General features: G+C 48.7%; 2 protein-coding genes across 2 annotated transcripts; both read right to left on the bottom strand.

Moving 5' to 3' along the window:
* Positions 1-329: 329 nt before the first annotated feature.
* On the bottom strand, positions 330-9,777 carry LOC117797281 (ribonuclease 7-like). Its single transcript, XM_034648667.1, has 2 exons — positions 9,705-9,777; positions 330-782 (listed from the first exon to the last, which is right to left on the bottom strand). Exons 1-2 carry the CDS (start codon positions 9,775-9,777, stop codon positions 457-459), a joined length of 399 nt encoding a protein of 132 aa, XP_034504558.1. The 3' UTR covers positions 330-456.
* A 4,849-nt stretch (positions 9,778-14,626) lies between these two features.
* Positions 14,627-15,097, bottom strand: LOC100468875 (ribonuclease 7). The gene has a single exon (XM_011235523.2). It carries the CDS (start codon positions 15,095-15,097, stop codon positions 14,627-14,629), a length of 471 nt encoding a protein of 156 aa, XP_011233825.1.
* Positions 15,098-18,082: the final 2,985 nt, after the last annotated feature.

Raw genomic sequence — 18,082 nt, 5'->3', positions numbered from 1 at the left:
CTTTAAGAGGTTCTCCAAAATTATACATGCCTTAGGCCCCACAAAACCTGGATCCTTCCTTGCTGAGATCCTTAGTGCTTGACCCTGGAGGGGCCACACAGTGTCACACTCAGAAAGCAAGAGGAGCGACAGTGAAGGGCTAAAGAGAATGGCTCCTCTTTCCTCGTCATTTGGAGCGTTCATAAACCCCCCTTTGGAATTAAGAGCATGTGAGGTTGGGTGTGTGGGAGGAAGGTGGTATTTGCAAAGAGGGGAAGGATTAGTCAAGAACTCAGGCGTGGAAGTTCAGCAGCGATGTCCGGAGCCTGCAGAGCTTGGGGTGGGGATGGGGGGGACACCCGGCTTTTGATAGTTTTGCCAAGTGCACGGGGACTCTTGATACCAGCTGGAACCGGGCCATCTTTCTGCTGTGGAGGGACATAGACCATGGTGTAGGGAGTGGCCAGCTGCTTCTCTTTATACAGCAGTCTGGACACCTTGGCCTAGGTGGCAGTTCTCCTGGGCATTCTTGCAGGCTACGGTGGGGGTCTGACAGGTGGTGGCCACGCGGGAGAAGGATTCATGCAGGAAGGTGCTGGGGCCTTTACAATGCGTTGTAGACTTGTTGACATTGCCCATTGCCGTGTTGCAACCCTGGGGCCTGGGCTGCATGTGCTGAGTCTCAAACCCCTGAGCTGAGGTCATGTGACTGGGCTTGGCCCTGACTGGGACCTCAGCCACCCACAGCCCCAGCAGCAGGGGCTGCCGCATAGGGCAGGAGCCCGCTCTGGCTGCCGCCCTCTCTTGTAGGGGAACAATGGCACAGAGGAACAGCACGACACCACAGGGGGAGACCTGCTCACCCCTCCAAGCATTTCATACCAGAAGGCAATTACTGCAAGCTTCTATGGCCTCAGACATTAAGAACACCACGGATGTTTTACGGTTCGGTCTCAGCGGATAACATGCCCTTTTATGCCCCCCAATAAATACTTATATTGTTTACCCCTCATAAGAGTTTTATGAGGCAAATATGATTACTTTTTTTAACATATGAGCAAACTGAGTCTCAGAAAAGTTAAGGAAATTGCCCATCACCACCCAGCTAAAGAGTGATTTTAATCACAGGATTTTAATCAATGCCTCTCGGTTTCCAACGCCCCTGTTCTTTCCACACTCCCAGGTTTCTTGTTTGAAACACTGAGAAGTCAGACCACAGGGGAAAGGAATCTCAGAAGAAAAATGGGCTAAAGGTCCACACTCCAGCCTCCCAGGCTAGTTCAGGTGTTCCTGAGTCAATATTAAGGTGGTGGAGTGAGGCTCATCCCTTTCTGTTCTGTGGCCAAGGTTCTCACTGAAACTAGAAAAACAGTCACTTCCGGTAAGAGAATCCCTGCTCCAGCTGGCCAAGCAGCCTCGTGCGTTGGATTCTTTCTGTGGCAGACGTTTCCCCTGTTGGAGAAAGTCTTGGCAGACTTTCTGGGAGCTGGGAGAGTCCTCAGACTTGTCCCAATCAACTCCCTATTGTACAGATGAAGGAGCTGCAGGTCGTGAAAGAGCGCGTGCCCTTCCCAAGGCCACCTGTGAATGGCAGAGCTGGGGCCAGGAGCTTTCTGACTTTCAACCCACCCGTTGGTGTGGTGCCAGGCTGAAAAGGGAGGGAGAAAATGGTTCCCATAGAGGGAGAGCACAGCGTGTCTCTGTTTGTAGTCTTGGGTGGTGCATGAACATTGCCTTCAATAATTCTCTTCTGATCCTTGTGATAACATTTAGGAGGAAGTCTCCTATTGGAGCAAGGAGGTAAATTCTTTCTCCCCCTTTCCAATGGAGACCACAGATCTCAGGCTGAGTCTTCAGCTGCAAATAGTATCTGGATAGAATTTTTAAAAATTGGATGACACTGGGGCTCCTGGCTGGCTCAGTCAGTGTACCATACGACTCTTGATCTTAGGGTTGTGAGTTCGAGCCCCACATTGAGTGTAAGGATGACTTAAAATGTAACAATTAAAAAATAAAAGGGGTGCCTGGGTGGCTCAGCTGGTTAGGTGTCTGCGTTTGGCTCAGGTCAGGATCTCAGGGTCATGAGATCAAGCCCCACGTTGGGTGTAGAAATTACATAAAATAAATAAAAAAATAAAATTTTTAAAAATTGAAAAAACCCAAAGAATTTATATATATATATATATATTTTTTTTTTTAAGATTTATTTATTTATTTTTGAGGTGGGGTAGAGAGAGAGAGTCCCAAGCAGACTCCATGCCCAGCGCAGAGCCCCACGTGGGGCTCAACCTCACCACCCTGGATCATGACCTGAGCCAAAACCAAGAGTCAGATGCCCAATGGACCACGCCACCCAGACGCCCATACATATGTATTTAGTAAGTTATAATACCCGCAGTAAGGGGGTATTGCTGCAGTTGTCAAGGGATGAAGCAAATGGCTACAGTTGGGGCCCTTGCTCTGGGCCACAGCTTCTCAGGTCCGTGCGGCCGTTGGGCCCCACCCAGCATCTCCACCTCTGGGATTTATGTGACTTCACTGCCATTGAGATAAATGCTCCTTCAAGTGGCACAAATCCCTGAGTCTCCTAGGATCTGCGTTGCCAGAGGGGAAACTGCTGAGATGTTTGTCCCTCTGCCCCTGGGGTGGAGCCTGGTTCACCCACCCGGCTCACCTTTTCCACAGCAGGGATCTCTTCACGCGCTCCTCCCCACAAAGCTAACAACACTGATTTTTGAGGCCAGGAGAACATTATCCAGCAAACAGTTGACTGGGGCCCCAGGGAGCAAATATATTTATCCAGGAAGTCATTTCTCTTTTGCAGGCCCTCAGCCGAGCCTCTCCCAAGGGGCTGGGAGGATCACCAAGTGATTATATATTAACAGTCACAGACCCAAGCCTCCGGGCTTTGGAGTGAGGGTGGGGAGGGCGGTGGGAGCCAAGGGCTGGCATGAACATTCCGTGCTGACCAAGATGCCTGACCACAGATTTGTAAGCTCTGAATCCAATTAAGTTGCACACGTGCTTTCCCTCAGGTAGGTGCAGAGCTTGCTGCCGGCCGACCCCACTCAGGCAGGCCGGGGAAAGGGGTTCCTTTGATTATGTGTTTGGTCCTAGTCATTCCTCATAACCCTTCCCACTGCCACAGTCTCAGGGCCCTTTTATCCATTAAGCTCAGTGCCTAGGGTTTGGGAGGTTTTCAAGGGCCTAGGCGATGGGAGCCTGGGAAGAAAACTATATTGGCTCCAATACAGGAAAAGTCAACTTCAAAATCAACTGTAAAATATGTAATAAAGTTAACTTCGCTTATTTTGAAATTTGGCACTCATAAAAAGTTTATTACATTGTAGAACAATCTTAGGTTAGATTTTCTCATTTTATAGGAATTCTCAAGTACTGCAACTGGAAAAGGAGTGGTACCAACTCCAAATTATTTGTAATGTCAAAAGCAAAGCTTTACATATCATTTCAGATACATTTCTGCAAGAATGATACTGAATGAGGAACATGTATATTAAACATATTCGATGTGATGAAGTGTTAAGGTGTCTAGCAGGGTATGGTGGTACTAAACACGACCCTGCTTATGGGTCCAGCTGGCCCAGGCTGTACCACAGCAACAGAAGGAAAGGATACCACTAGCCACCGTTTCGTGAAGGGCTGCTTGGCAGTGATAGGTACTTTGTTAAGAATTACAGCTATCAGGGGCGCCTGGGTGGCACAGTGGTTAAGCGTCTGCCTTCGGCTCAGGGCATGATCCCAGCGTTATGGGATCGAGCCCCACATCAGGCTCCTCTGCTATGAGCCTGCTTCTTCCTCTCCCACTCCCCCTGCTTGTGTTCCCTCTCTCGCTGGCTGTCTCTATCTCTGTCAAATAAATAAATAAAATCTTTAAAAAAAAAAAAAGAATTACAGCTATTATTTTAGGAAGTATTTACTGGGGCACCTGGGTGGTTCAGTCAGTTAAGCATCTGACTCTTGATTTCAGCTCAGGTCACCATCTTGGGGTCCTGGGATGAGCCCTGCGTCGGGCTCCGTGCTCAGTGGGGGGTGTGCTTGAGATTCTCTCTCCCTCTCTGCCCCTCCCCCTACTCATGAATGTGTGGGCGCTCTTTCTCTCAAATAAATAAATCTTTTTATTTTTTAAAAGATTTATTTATTTATTTGAGAGAGACAGAGCGTGCACACAAGAGGGGTGAGGGGCAGAGGCAGAGGGAGAAGCAGATTCCCTGCTGAGCCGGGAGCCCGATGCGGGGCTCCATCCTGGGACCCTGGGATCATGACCTGAGCCAAAGGCAGGTGCTTAACCGACTGAGCCACACAGGCGCCCCTCAAATAAATAAATCTTTAAAAAGGTGTTTACTGGGGCACCTGGGTGGCGCAGTTGTTAAGCGTCTGCCTTCGGCTCAGGGCGTGATCCCAGCGTTCTGGGATCGAGCCCCACATCAGGCTTCTCCGCAGGAGCCTGCTTCTTCCTCTCCCACTCCCCCTGCTTGTGTTTCCTCTCTCGCTGGCTGTCTCTCTGTCAAATAAATAAAATCCTTAAAAAAAAAGGTGTTTACTAAGTGCCAAGGCATTATACTTTATATATAACTTTATCTACAAAGCAATTATGTGGTCCACGTTATTACCCCCATTTTACAGAAAAGGGAACAGGCTTGGGGAGGTTCAGGTTACAGATTTGGTAAGTGGGATTGAAAATGAGGTAGGTCTGGCTCGAGAGTTAGGCTGTTGCTTTCTGCCACACTGCTTTCCCGTTTGTTGAAGTTGCCTTATGGGCTAAGAGTCACCTGGTGACCAAATTCTGTTCTATCAGACTGGTCTTCCTTTTGTCTCCCGGGCACGTTTTGCTCTTTTCTGTGCTGTACTTCTGTTCCGTTTTGTTTCTGCCCTTCCCTGAGAGCCCTCACACATGGGTGAGCACTCCCGTCGCGTCTACCCTAGGCTAGTCCTTCCTGAATCTCACGCCCTTCAGCATTACTTTGGGTACCACTCATTTGGGTCCTTGATCGTGTGCCACCTTGTTTGGTTACTTGATGCTTCCATGTGTGTCCAGTCTTCCCAAACAGATGGAGAACTCATGGGACAGGAATCAGGTCCTCTCATGCTTCGCTGGCTCAGAGGGGACACCCATTGACTGTGTTGCCTCTCAGAATCCTTGTTGTTTGTAACGCCGGCATGAGCAGTTGCAGAACTTGTAAAATGCCCCCTGGTACGAACACTCTAGGAAACAAGAAGAAACAACCAGGTGCCCGCAGCCAGACCAGAACGTATGAAGAGGCTCCATGGACCCTGAAGGTAGCTCAAAAGAGGAAAAGCAGAGAATCAGCCACGATCCCCTAAAGACTAGTGTTTTCAGGATACCCGAGGAAGGGTGGGTGAGGGTGCCAGCAAAGTCTGTCTGGGTCGCTGGCACGAAGGACAGCAGCAGCAGGAGGATAGAGGGCAGTCCTTGACCTACAAATGCCACCCACCGTCAGTATGGGTCCTCAGGCTTCCCTCTCCCAACGTCCTCCTGGTGGTGAGAGGCAGACTCTTCAGGAAGAAGGGGTTCTGGAGGAGGGGTGGTGAAGGAGGGGCCAAGGCCACTACGAATGACCAGGCGCGGCTAACGGGATCATGGGGTGTGCAACTTCTCATCCTTTGCTTGGGTCCTGTGTGAGCTTGTCCAGAAGGGGTTCCCGGTCCCTCGGTGGAGGGCAATGGTAGGGTCCGTTCATGGAGCTTGTGTGCGAGGTTCCTCTGCGACTACTGAACTGGAAGCGACGTGCTCTGGTAAGTTTCTCAGGACGACGGGGTGTGAGAAGAACGGCTGTGCTGTTGCCCAGAGGTGCCGAGGTGGGGACGAGCTGGGATGCAGAAGGCTTGACATAGAATCTACCCAGAGGCAAGCCCAGGGACCATAGAACATCAGCCGCTGGAGGCAAGTGACTGCTGACAGTTGTATCTCTGGGTTCCACATAGCTCTTCAGCTAACTTTCTGCCCAACAGCTTGACGCCTCCATGGTGGGCCACCTGGAGCCAGGACAGGGGACAGGCAGGAGCCCTTCCTCCTGACCGGCTGTGCAAACTTGCTGCAATGCTGATTCAAAAATGAGACTGTGGGGGCGCCTGGGTGGCACAGCGGTTGGGCGTCTGCCTTCGGCTCAGGGCGTGATCCCGGCGTTCTGGGATCGAGCCCCACATCAGGCTCCTATGCTATGAGCCTGCTTCTTCCTCTCCCACTCCCCCTGCTTGTGTTCCCTCTCTCACTGGCTGTCTCTATCTCTGTCGAATAAATAAATAAAAATCTTTAAAAAACAAAAACAAAACAAAACAAAAAAAACAAAAATGAGACTGTGATTGTGAATATTTAGCTCCCCAGGGATGTCCTGAGTATGTACAACGACATCCCTGCGCGCACAAGGGAACAGAGAAAGGAACAGAATAGCGCAAACCGAGTGAACGTCGAGGAAATTGGGTAGAGGCGGGCTCAGGCTGGAAAAGCCCCGAGGCGAACAAGAAGGGCGAGGAGACGGCAGGGCAGTGTCCTGCTCCTGAACAGCTCCGGAGAACGACAAGCCTGTCGTGCTGGCTCTTCGGAATATCCTTCGTCTGCTTGCTAGGATCCAGGATCTTGGCGATGAGTCAACCACCAGGGCTGGGGGAGCTGGGTTGGTCTCACATTGAGGCAGGGGTTTTGTCAGAAGCTTCCAACAGGGAATCTCTCCAGGAGAGATTCTCGTCCGAGGGGTCCTTGGCTCTGAAGGCCCATGGCCATGACGTATCTTGGATCCTGGTTTCTGGACTCTGAGCCTTAGAGTTCTGTTACAAGAAATTCATTGCCACACTCTTTCTAAAAAGCCTCACGCTGTGCCCAGTGCCTGACCCTGTCTCCTGCCAGGTCCATTTCCTCTTTACTGTGTACCTGCTTGGAGCCTTCTCAGGGAGCCCAGTCCCACCATGATCTTGCCTCAGCAGGTGGACTGTTTCCCTTTGTTCCTGACTATAGGTTCTGTCCTCAAGAAACAGAGCATGAAATCTCCAGCCCAAACAGACCTGAGGCTGGGGGCTCCCGTCACGTGCGTTTTGTGGTCTGTGACTTACTGCAAGCCTGTGAGCGGCATTCTGACCTCCCAGGCGTAATAAAAACAACACGGATGAAAATGATCATGGCTAATATTTACTGAGGGGTTCCTATGTTCCGGTCACTGTTCCAAATGCTCTATGTCTGTTTTCTTTCTCTCTGTCTCTCTCTCTTTTTTTTTAGCATGTGAAAGACCTCCCTACTGCCCTTGCCCCATAACTATCTTACCTTCCTCACCCAGTTCTTGAAAAGATATACTGATTAGAGTCTCAGACCCATGGAGAGCAAGTTAAGGAAAACCCTATCAAGGCTGGTGTACTCCTGCCTTTGACTGAATGCGGTGTGTGTGAGGCATACAAAGACACAAGATAAATGTCTTCTTTCCCAATTTTCCTGAAATTGCTTTGGGGGAAGAGGAAGTAATTGAAAACATTATTTTTACATAAAATAAAACTATATGATGGAATATATTGAAAAATTCAAATAAATTACAGGTTTTGTTTTGTTTGTTTTTTTTACAATTTAAAATGTTCTTGCTTTGAGGTAATTTCAAATTTTTATGTAAGTTTCAGAAAGAGTATACTGAGCTCCCCTATATGCTTCAACCAGATTCCCCAATTATTAACATTTCTGAACTGTTTGAGAATAGGTTACAGACATGATGCTCCATTACCCCTTAATACTATGAGCATCTCCTAATTACAAGTTTCCTTGCCTACATCAGCCCAGCACAGACATCCAAACCAGGAAATTAGCATCGATCTATTATTACCCACAAATGAAACTTTAAGATAACATATAAAACATCTACGCACATGGCTATTCTAAAAATATTAGTTAAGTGAAACAAGGAGGCTTCAGTGAAGGCCCATGCTTGCTGGGCACGACGTTAGGTGTTTTAATGAATTCTCTTCTGCCATTACTAGCTCTGTAGGGACAAGTATGAGACACACTGCTCTGTGTCTAGTTGACCACGAAAGCACAGCCCTGGATGCACCAAGATGGCAGGTAAAGAACCGTGACCCTTACAAAAGATAAAACGTTTCAGGATGTCTCAGGCCCACCCGGAGGTCTGCCAAATGTTTTCATCCTGACCCCAAATAGCAGATGGAAAGTGAAGACCTTTGTCCTTGCTGCATGCCCTTATTCACATCTCCAACAGCCAGTGGTACAGCCCAACGACATGCTTGACTGGTTTATAATCCAGTGCTTGGGTACTGTTTTGTTCCCACCTCACTGACACAACACGAACATTCAGGTGAAGGGGATGTGTTCCATGGGTGAGAGGCAGTAACGTAAACATGTCAGGATTACGGACACTGAACCCTCTTTTGGATGAACGTGCTTTTGTCTCAAGTCCGGGAATCTGCCTGTCCGCAGATCGATTTGTCAGTCCATGGACAGTGAATTTGATCTTGGAAAATGTCTGAGATCCATCTGGGACAATTAATTAGGATGCCAGTTTGGAAATATCACTGGACTGGTTCAAGAAGCCTGAGTACTTACTTAACCTAGCTACGTGAGCTTAGACGAGGTGTTTAAGTCCTCTGGGTCTTATTTTTCTCATTTGCAAAGTAGGAAAAGCTGGACTAGGTGATCTTGAGGTCAGTGGATACCATCTCCTGTAACATTTTGATTTTATGAATATCTGCCAAAAGAGCCTAAAGCTTTGCTGGCGTGTAGATCTGTGCTAAATGCCACAGCCTGAGCAGGGGTTTGTACTCATTTACACCAGGGCAGTTTATGCTTGAAATGTGTAAGCTCAATGAAGTTTCTATGTGAAGACCATTGAAAGTGACAGCTGTGATGCTTTCCCACTGCAAGCAGTCCACTGGAAGGCAGGGAAGGACCATGAGCCCTGGGCACTGGTGGCAGTTGTGAGTGATGGAAGACAAAGTAGGAAAGGGAGCTGAATCCGAGAGTGGGAAGAATCGAAGAGTCCATGGTGGAGGCAAGAGCACAGTAAGCTCACCTGGGACTGATTTAAATGTCAGGAGGGGATGTTGGATTTTCACTAGAGCCCTCTTGCCATTAATTGCTATGATTCTTGAACGCTTTGGAGAGGAGCTGGCATGGAGGACAGCCTCAAAAGTTAGTGGCCCTAAATCCTCTGCCTTCCTTTTATATCTTTTGATTCATGGAGGGTAGAGTTGGAAAAAAAACCCGAACCCTTTAGTAGGCTTAACAGAAATACTCAATTTAGCACCCCACTTTTCTTCCCTCCAATTGAAAGCATCGCCCCCTACCCCACCCCACTCCAAATTATTTTACCTAGAGAGATAATGCATGTTGTCCTTTTTGTCTGACCTTGAGCCTTACTTTATCCACTCTCGGCTAGGAACTACATTTGGCAAAGGGAGGCTTAGGAGGAGTTTGGCCTCTGTTTAAATCCTTTGTTCTTCTGTCACGGAAGTCAGGCCTGCTCCATCCATCACAGGTTTGGCCAACCAACATTTGACACCACAGCAATAAATACAAATGGTAACACCCCTTGAGCTTTTCCTACAGGCCAGCCACTGTACTAAGTGCTTTAAACATACCGTCCCATTTAATCTACCTCATATCCCTATGAAGTAGGTTACCTTTATACAGACAGGACATTCCAGAAGATTTTCCACCATAATGTGTATTTCCTTTATGGGTAGACATCTTTCTTTACCTCCCGTCTTGGGAACTATGGGCTTCCGACAAGGCCCCATTAGTGATGTTTTCTCACGCTCCTGTGGCTTCATGGGTGCTCCCAGGCTGACTGCTTTGGAGTCCTGCACAGGTAAACATCCTGGCCAGAGCTGTACCTGCCCTTCTTTCTACCTTCCATGGTGGGATAGGGGTCGTGGAGACCTTTAAAAGAGAGAATCTAAAGTCTTCAAAGTCCTTTTGGCAGCTCAGGCATGCAGGAGCATAAGAATGGGCCAAGGCTCTCTCAGAGGAAAGGCTCCTTGGATGTTATTGCTATTGGTATGTTTTCTGCCTGCCGTAGCCCCAGGGTTATCCCCTGGAGCCATGGATACTATGAAGACGGCCACTGACATGATGAATCAATGTGTGGGGAAGGGTCCTCATCTCAAGGGCATTTCCTCTTCCCACATTCTGCCCTTGAAATCAGGACACTTCTCCTCATGTTAATTCAGTTGGCCTTCTTCATAGTGTCCATGGGTCATTAACTTCAGGGTATGGAGACTTTGGGAAACCAGGGTCATGCAAAAGAATCTCCTAGCTAATGTAACTCAGTTCTCAGTTATAGGAAAGTGGGTGAGCTCTAGAGCTGGTTCTTGGGTTACTTCCTTCTTTTCTTTCTTTCTTTTTTAAAGACTTTATTTATTTATTTGACAGAGATAGAGACAGCCAGCGAGAGAGGAAACACAAGCAGGGGGAGTGGGAGAGGAAGAAGCAGGCTCATAGCGGAGGAGCCTGATGTGGGGCTCGATCCCAGAACGCCGGGATCACGCCCTGAGCTGAAGGCAGACGCTTAACGACTGCGCTACCCAGGCACCCCCTTGGGTTACTTTCTTTACTGGACTTCATTTCTTTTCTTTCTTTCTTTTTTAGAGAGAGAGCGCACATGGGTGAGCTGGTGGGGGGGGGCAGAAGGAAGGGGGAGAGAGAGAATCTTAAGCAGGCTCCTTGCCCAGTGTGGAGCCCAGAGCCTGACATGGGGCTCCATCTCACGACCCTGAGATCATGACCTGAGCAGAAATCTAGAGTCAAATGCTTAACTGACCGAGCCACCCAGGCACCCCATACTGGACTCCATCTCTGCTCCTTAGGTCCAGGTTGAAATAATTTTCTTTAAAGTCACCTATACAAAGCTGGGTAACATTTCCCCGCACACACTCCTCCCCTCTCCAAGCTCCCACCCCAGAAACAGTAGTGTTTAATAACTAGTCAGCTTCCGTTTCCCAGCCTTCCAGTTTCAGGTAGGAATGTGTTATCACGCTTCAGCCAGCCTTGGTAATTGGCCCAAACCTGTTATTCGCTTTGGACCTCACCTTTGACCTTTGGAGAGCTGAATAGCCAAATGCTTATTTCAACATTGTTCTTGGCATCTGTCAACTTGGCTGTGATCGAGGTCATGTGAAGGAATGGGTGACTGTCAAACCTAATCAGTTAAAGCATCAGCAATGAGAACAAGGCAAGTCATTTGAATTCATTGTTAACACCTGAATCACTTTCAAACATTAGTGAGCATTCTAGGTGTAACTTGGGAGTGAAATTTTCTTTATGAACTTTTTTTAAATGTTGAAATTCTATCAGCCACTAAAAGTATAAATGCACATTTATTATTTTAAGAAAAATGCTGTAGAGGGGCCTGGGTGGCTCATTTGGTTAAGCATCTGCCTTTGGCTCAGGTCATGATCCTGGAGTCCCGGGATCAAGCCCCGTGTTGGGCTCCCTGCTCAGCAGGGAGTCTGCTTCTCCCTCTGCCCCTCACCCTTCTTGTGTTCTCTCTCCCTCTCACTCTGTCTCTCTCTCAAGTGTATAAATAAAATCTTTAAAAAGAAGAAAAAGAAAAATGCTGTAATAATGGTTGTCAAAGCTTATACTATATACAAAACAATAAAGGATTTTCACATAAAGTAAGAAAATTAGTTGGCAGTTAATATATAATAAGAGATAGTGTTTAGCTGGATAACTTTAAAAAGAACCTTATATACTTTTTGAGCCAAAAGTATTTATAACAGTTTAATAAATAGTATAAGTACTATTAAATTCAAAACATAATGTAAGACATAACTAGGTTATATCTTAATTCTATGATTCCATGATATCATACTTGTTATAGAATTGATATATTAGCATTTATCATGTTAAATAAAATAATTCTTAAGAACTCTACATTCAGGAGGATTCTTTTGTTGAGGTATAACTTACAGACAGTCAAGTACACAAATCTTAAGTGTACAGCTCAATGGAGTTTCACAAAGTAAACATCCAGACCAAGGAAACATGTCTCGCTTACCCTTCCCAGTTAGCACTCCCCAAGATAACACTATTCTGAACTCCATCACCACAGATTACTTTTTTTTAAAAAGATTTTATTTATTTATTCGACAGAGATAGAGACAGCCAGCGAGAGAGGGAACACAAGCAGGGGGAGTGGGAGAGGAAGAAGCAGGCTCATAGCAGAGGAGACTGATGTGGGGCTCGATCCCATAACGCGCCCTGAGCCGAAGGCAGACGCTTAACCGCTGTGCCACGCAGGCGCCCCACCACAGATTACTTTTGAATTATGCTGAACTTTTATTTAATACTATGTAGGTCATGAATCTGTCAAGAAAAAAATTTTATTTGGAAATTCCTCTCATTTGAGAGGATGCATTAAAGCATCATTTTAGCCACTTCAAAATTTTGTGACGAGGAAGTCTTCAAAACCGTAATATCCACAAGAAAAAAAATCAATATATATAATTTATATTTATATATGATAAATACCAATTTATACAATTTATGTTTATACGAACATACAGAGTTGTGAAAAAATAAAGGGAAAAACTCAATACCCCTAAGTATCTTGCTTTTCTATGCATCTCAGTCAAAGCCTTCTACTTAGAGTGATAAAGGTAGGGTATACTGACCGTAGGAAATATAGATTTACACTCAGGCATTTGGCTACAATGTGTATTTAGTGCATCTCTACTTCCAAGACTCATCAACGTATTGACCCCACTTTCTGCTTGAATTGTTCAATGTTCTGCTCTTTCTTTTGACCGTCCCCTCCCTACCTTCTCTCCTCCTCTCAAACCACCCAGCCCAACTAGCAGGACTCTGCTTCCAGACTTTGTCCTCTAGCCTCCTCATGAACGTCACTCTAGCAGTAGAAAGCCCTCAAGGAAAATTGAGTGGGGGATTTGCCTTCATCTGCCTGCTTGGCCAAAGGGAATATGACTGGACTATTATTTGCTACTACCAGTGATATTATTAAATGTCTACCAGCGCTGAGAGCTGACTGAGGCTACCTAAATATCATTTTTAAATCTTCTTGCAATCCTGTTGGGTAGGTGGGATTACTTCCATTTCACTGGAAACACAGCTGCAGGGAGGTTCCTTGGTTTGCTCGAGGTCACATAACCAGGAAGACCGAGCCAACCAAGATTTACACCCAATTTTATCTGGCTCCAAAACTGACTCTGATTCTGGTAAGGAGTAAAGGAGCCCTGGCAGTGTCGGGGAGGGACAGGAAGAGAACAGGAGCCCCAGTTGGGAAGGGGAGGTCTAACAAGGTAACCGGGCAGTGAAATAGGGTAGGCATGGGGCATCGTGAAGTTTGTCTGGGACTGAAGTAAAGGAAAGGAAGAACGGGCTGGTGATGGTCAGGGCTGCAGGCAGTGGGAGTGGGGTGGGGCCTGGGCACCATCATAACAGCGCAGGGGAAGCTGTAACTTCTTCGGTCCTGCTCACTAGAGAGGGAGAAATGGTGTCTGCAGCCCGGGGGCACAGGGAGGTGGCGTTTCCACATCTCAAACCCTCCGGCCTGGGCCGACTGCCAGAGTGGGGAGCCAGGGAAGCACCGAGGCAGGACAGATCATTATCAGAGGAAGGAAGCTCTGGCAGCTCCCACCAGCCTGTTTGTGACCAGCAGGCTCTGGGCCACGGAAGTCCCTTGAGGTCAAGGGAAATGTGATCCTGGAGCAGGGGGATGAAGCTGGGACACTCCCCTGACCCTATGCCTCCAGGCCAAAGGGATCCAGCGGGAGCCAGACCCGGGGCCCAGGTCGGAAGAACAGTGGGCTAGAGAAGGGGGAGGCCGGTTAGAGAGGCAGAGAGAGAATGAATTAAGATCCCTGGAACACCTCATAAACAGCTCTTGGCCAGAGAGCTAGTGACCGTGATTGCAGCGGGCACAGGGTAACTGGCTCCTCAGAGCTCTCAGGGCACATTTCTTCATGCGTGAACTCTTACCCAGTTCTCTCGTCCCTGCAGAGGTCTCTCCTTTTTTGCCCAAGGATCAAGTACCAAGTGAGCTGTATTTAGAATAAAGAGACCTAGGTTCAAGTCCAGGTTCTGCTACCAACCAATTTGACAAACTAATTAATTACGCTTTCTGAAAGCTCCATTTCCTCCCCCAAAGAAGGCCTGTAATCGCTCTCTAGTCTAGCTCACCAGGAACTCATGGGGCTATACCATGAAAACCCTAAAATGCTATATCAATACGGAGTGGTACTTTGCTTTCTTTCTTTCTTTCCAGCCGCCTCTCTGCACACAGGTCGTGTCCCTACCTCGTTAGCTGGGGCAGATTCCTAGTTCAGGAACAGGAACAGCTCTGCCCATAAATCCCACACCCTCCTTGTCCTTTCATTTCCTCCTCTTGTCATGCTGCGAAAAGTCGGGGCAGGGGAGAGACGTACAGGGCACAGACCCGGGAACCCATCCTCCTAGCTTGCTCAGCCCCTCTCTTGGGGATAAGCTCCTGGGAAAACAGTCACAGAAAGATGAAAGACCACCTCTTCTGGAGCTCAGCGCTCTCAGAAGAGGCTGAACCAGGGAGAGCCCGAAGACATGGGAGGAAGATAACCTCAGGAGTGGCCCAAAGGCCCAGAGAGGGAATTCAGGCACAGCACAAGAGGGAGGCAGGCCGAAAACCTAAAGGGTTTTGTCCACGTGCACAGGAACCAGCTTGAATTTCCTAGAGTCCCCTTTCTCAGGAGGGTCGCAGGCCACAATGTAAGAAGCGACCTGTCGCTTCTCTTTGTACTTGCAGCCTGGGTATTTCCTTGAGGTGAGCTCACATGTGCTCAGGGACACAGGCTTTTTGCTCTGGTGGCAGTTCCTTCGGCCCCTCTTGCAGGCTACTGTGGGGGTCTGACAGGTGGCAGCCACACTGGAGAAGGACTGATGCAGGAAAGTGTTGAAGGGTTTGCAGTGTTTTGTGTACTTGTTGACCTTGCCCATCGCCGCATCGCATCTCTGAGGCTTGGGCTGCACGTGCTGAATTTCAAACCACTGAGCCGAGGTCATGTTGCTGGGCTTGGCCCTGACTGGGACCTCAGCCACTCGCAGCCCCAGCAGCAGGGGCAGCAGCAGAGGGCAGGAGCCCATGCTGACTGCTGCCATCCCTCTTGGGGGAGCAGTCAGGTTGGAGGGCTGGGGTTGCTGGGGACAGAGAGCTGGTGGTGAGAGAGTAGTCTTCCTGGATGTGTCCTTCTATCTCGTTACCCTCCCCTATTGTCTCCTTCCTCCCTTCCCCTGTGTCTCGTCTCCTCTTCCTGCTCTGTGTGCCCTCCTCGCCCACTGTGACCCAATCCCCCTCACCCCATATGCCTGTCTTCCCTCATTCTGTCCTTCTTGCCTCCTACTCTTTGTTCTGTCTCTTCTCCTTCAAGCCCCATCCCCCTTGTGTCCTTATCCCTTGCTCTGTGTTTCACCCCCTCTGTGACACCACCCCATGTCTCCAGTGCCCCATTCTGTGCCTTCATCCCAGCACCACTCTCCTCTCTCCCTTATGTGTGTCCTTGTCTCCTCCGCCTTCATCTGTCATATCACTCACCTGCATTAGAAGCCGTCCCTTCCCTGTCCTCTCTCCTCACCCAGGTCCCTCCACAGGCCTCACCACCTTGCTGAGTCCTCCACAGGTCTGGGGCTAAGGATGCCCTTACCTGCCACTGGACTTGGATCACTTGCCTTTTAACTCCTTAAGAGCTGGCCCGAGCCTCGTGGCTTCTGTTTGGGGATCAGGAAATGAATCAAGCATACGTGCCTTTCCACCTACATGTCTCAAATAAGTGGAGACCTAAGGAGCTAGTGTGCCTGCTGGAACAGGTTCAGCAGTGAGGAGACTTCTTCGCTCCTCACACCCAAAGACTAGATTTGGCCCCTGGCCACATGATTCTGATGACTTTACTAAAGCACCTGACCCAGGTGTCAACCCCAAGTGAATTTCAGGGAGATTCGCCATTTATCTCCTACATACATCTCTGGTTCATGATTCCGGGAAAAGCCAATCACTGTGGCGGCAAGAATAGTTTTCTCTCTAACCTGAGATACAGAGGGAATAGCCTAGAATATTGCTTTGTATGATTTCTTGTCATCGGGACTTCCCGCTTATCTTTTGGAGGAGACAGGGGAGACGGGGGTGGGGATGAGCCATCACGGTCACGATGGCCAACAGCACCCCAACTCAGCTCTTCGCTGTGGTTCACGCCTCTGGGCCCCTCAGTGCCAGGTGCTGGGCAGGGCCACCTGGCTTTGCCTGGTGAAGGCGCCCAACACCTTTCATCCCTTGCTCTTTTCCTCCCTCCGTCATCGAGATTGGCACAACTGAGGCACTGTCCAAGTTTGAAAACGCTGTTGGTGGTGGTGGTTGCTTCGTTGTGCCTTAGGCCTCGACCTTGCATGTGCAGTTCCTTGCGGTAGTGATAGGTGTGTGGAAAGCCCCAGCTGGTACCGCTCTGGGGGCTCCAGTGAGCTTGGCATATGGCATCCAGAAGAACGGAGACCCTGAGGAACAGAAGCATCCCTCTCTGTGGGTGGGAAGGTCTGGAAAACGGAGACGAACAGTCCTTTTGTTTTCAGGATTCACCTGCAAGTAGTGGGCGATCTCAGAACACTAGGCCGAGGTCCCTCTCTGCGGTCCACAAGTGTTTCTCGGGCACCTACCATGTGCTCGGGTGCTCGGGACAGATCAGTGGAGAGAAGAAACAAAAATCCCCACCTTCGTGGAGCTTACATTCCATAGGGGAAAGAGAGTAAAAAATAAATATACCCTTTGCTTGAAGTGACAACTGGTAAGTCCAAAGGGAGAACAAAAGGGAGGTTGGTAGAGAGTGATTTTTAAATAGGGACATTAAAGTAGGTGACTCTGGGACAAAGCCCTGAAGATGAGAAAGTGAACTTGTGTTTGTCTGGGGAAGAAGGGTCCAAATAGAACGCTACGAAAGCCCTAAAGCAGACGGATGCCTGCGTGGTGGAGAAACATCCAGGAGTCCAGTGTGGCTGGAGCAGGTGACGGGTGATGGCATCGGAGAGGGACCAGACACCAGATCATGGAAGGCCTCTGAGACCAGTGAAGACCGTGACTTTTACTCCATACACACCGTGGAGGCCCTGGAGGGTGGGGGGCGGTTCTAAGCAGAGGAGGGAAAGGCCTTTGCATAGATTGTAACTGTAGCAAAGCCATGTAGAGGGTCTTGACTGGGCGCCTGGGTGGCTCAGGTCATGATCTCAGGGTCCTGGGATGGAGCCTTGGGCTCTCCGCTCAGCAGGGAGTCTGCTTCTCTCTCTCTCTCTCCCCCTCCGTGATCTCTCTCTCTCTTTTGCTCTCTCGCAAATAAGTAAATAAAATCTTAAAAAAAAAATAAATGGTCTCGATTGAAAAGTTTGAGTCCTGGTCCAGAAGTCAGACGTTTGGGTTGGGAAAAGGAGATGTTTGTTTTTGAGGCCTGGGGGACATCATTTTAGTAGACGGAGTGTCCAGGATGATTTTTGGAAGAAAAAGTGGTGTTGGAGTTGGGAAGCACCGCTAGATGGGGACAGAGAACCAGGAGCAAGGCCCACAGGCCTCGGGCTCCTCCGCTCCTCAGGAAGGCCTCGGCTATGGGAACATGGGAACGACGCTGGCGCTTTGTTAAGGTGCCTGCCTCCCGGCAGTGTGAACTTCTGGATAGAGAATTATGCCTCTGCTGCTGTAGAAATGCAAATGTTTGAAAATAAAATCCATGGTTGAAAGCAGACTGTGGACAGAATGTGGATCAGCACAGGCCTGTCCGGCCCCGGACCGGAGGCCCGGCTCAGGGGAGGGGGTGGGAGGCCAGGAGCTCATTTGAATTCCTAGCTAGGACTCCTCACTTCTCATTATTCTAGAGTGAGATGTTTCCAAACCACGACTTGCATTGCCCTGTGCTCTTGTGTTTTCCTGTCGTTATAATCATCCTAGTTTGCTCTTCAAGTCCCTTACCCTGAGTTCTCCAGAAGCCGGCCTGAGTGCTGTGTGAGAGTCAAACACCGCCCTACTGTCTCAGGCCAAAGACCAGAGAGAGCAAAGGTTTAGGTTTGCATACAAAAATTAAAGGATTGAAATTACCACCTTCACAACTCAAGCTG

The sequence above is a fragment of the Ailuropoda melanoleuca genome, chromosome 20 (assembly GCF_002007445.2).
Source record: "Ailuropoda melanoleuca isolate Jingjing chromosome 20, ASM200744v2, whole genome shotgun sequence".
NCBI classification, from domain to species: domain Eukaryota; kingdom Metazoa; phylum Chordata; class Mammalia; order Carnivora; family Ursidae; genus Ailuropoda; species Ailuropoda melanoleuca.
Note: the sequence above shows the minus strand (reverse complement) of the source record. Positions and strands in the feature narration are given on the sequence as shown.

What these genes read in the sequence shown, in the direction of transcription:
- LOC117797281 (XM_034648667.1), bottom strand. Translation starts at nt 9,777, where the DNA reads ATGAAGCCACAGGAGCGTGAGAAAACATCACTAATGGGGCCTTGTCGG. An exon ending in CATAGTTCCCAAGACGGGAG is followed by an intron (nt 783 to 9,704) that starts GTAAAGAAAGAT and finishes TTCCCCTACAAG; the next exon opens with AGAGGGCGGCAGCCAGAGCG.
- LOC100468875 (XM_011235523.2), bottom strand. Translation starts at nt 15,097, where the DNA reads ATGGCAGCAGTCAGCATGGGCTCCTGCCCTCTGCTGCTGCCCCTGCTG.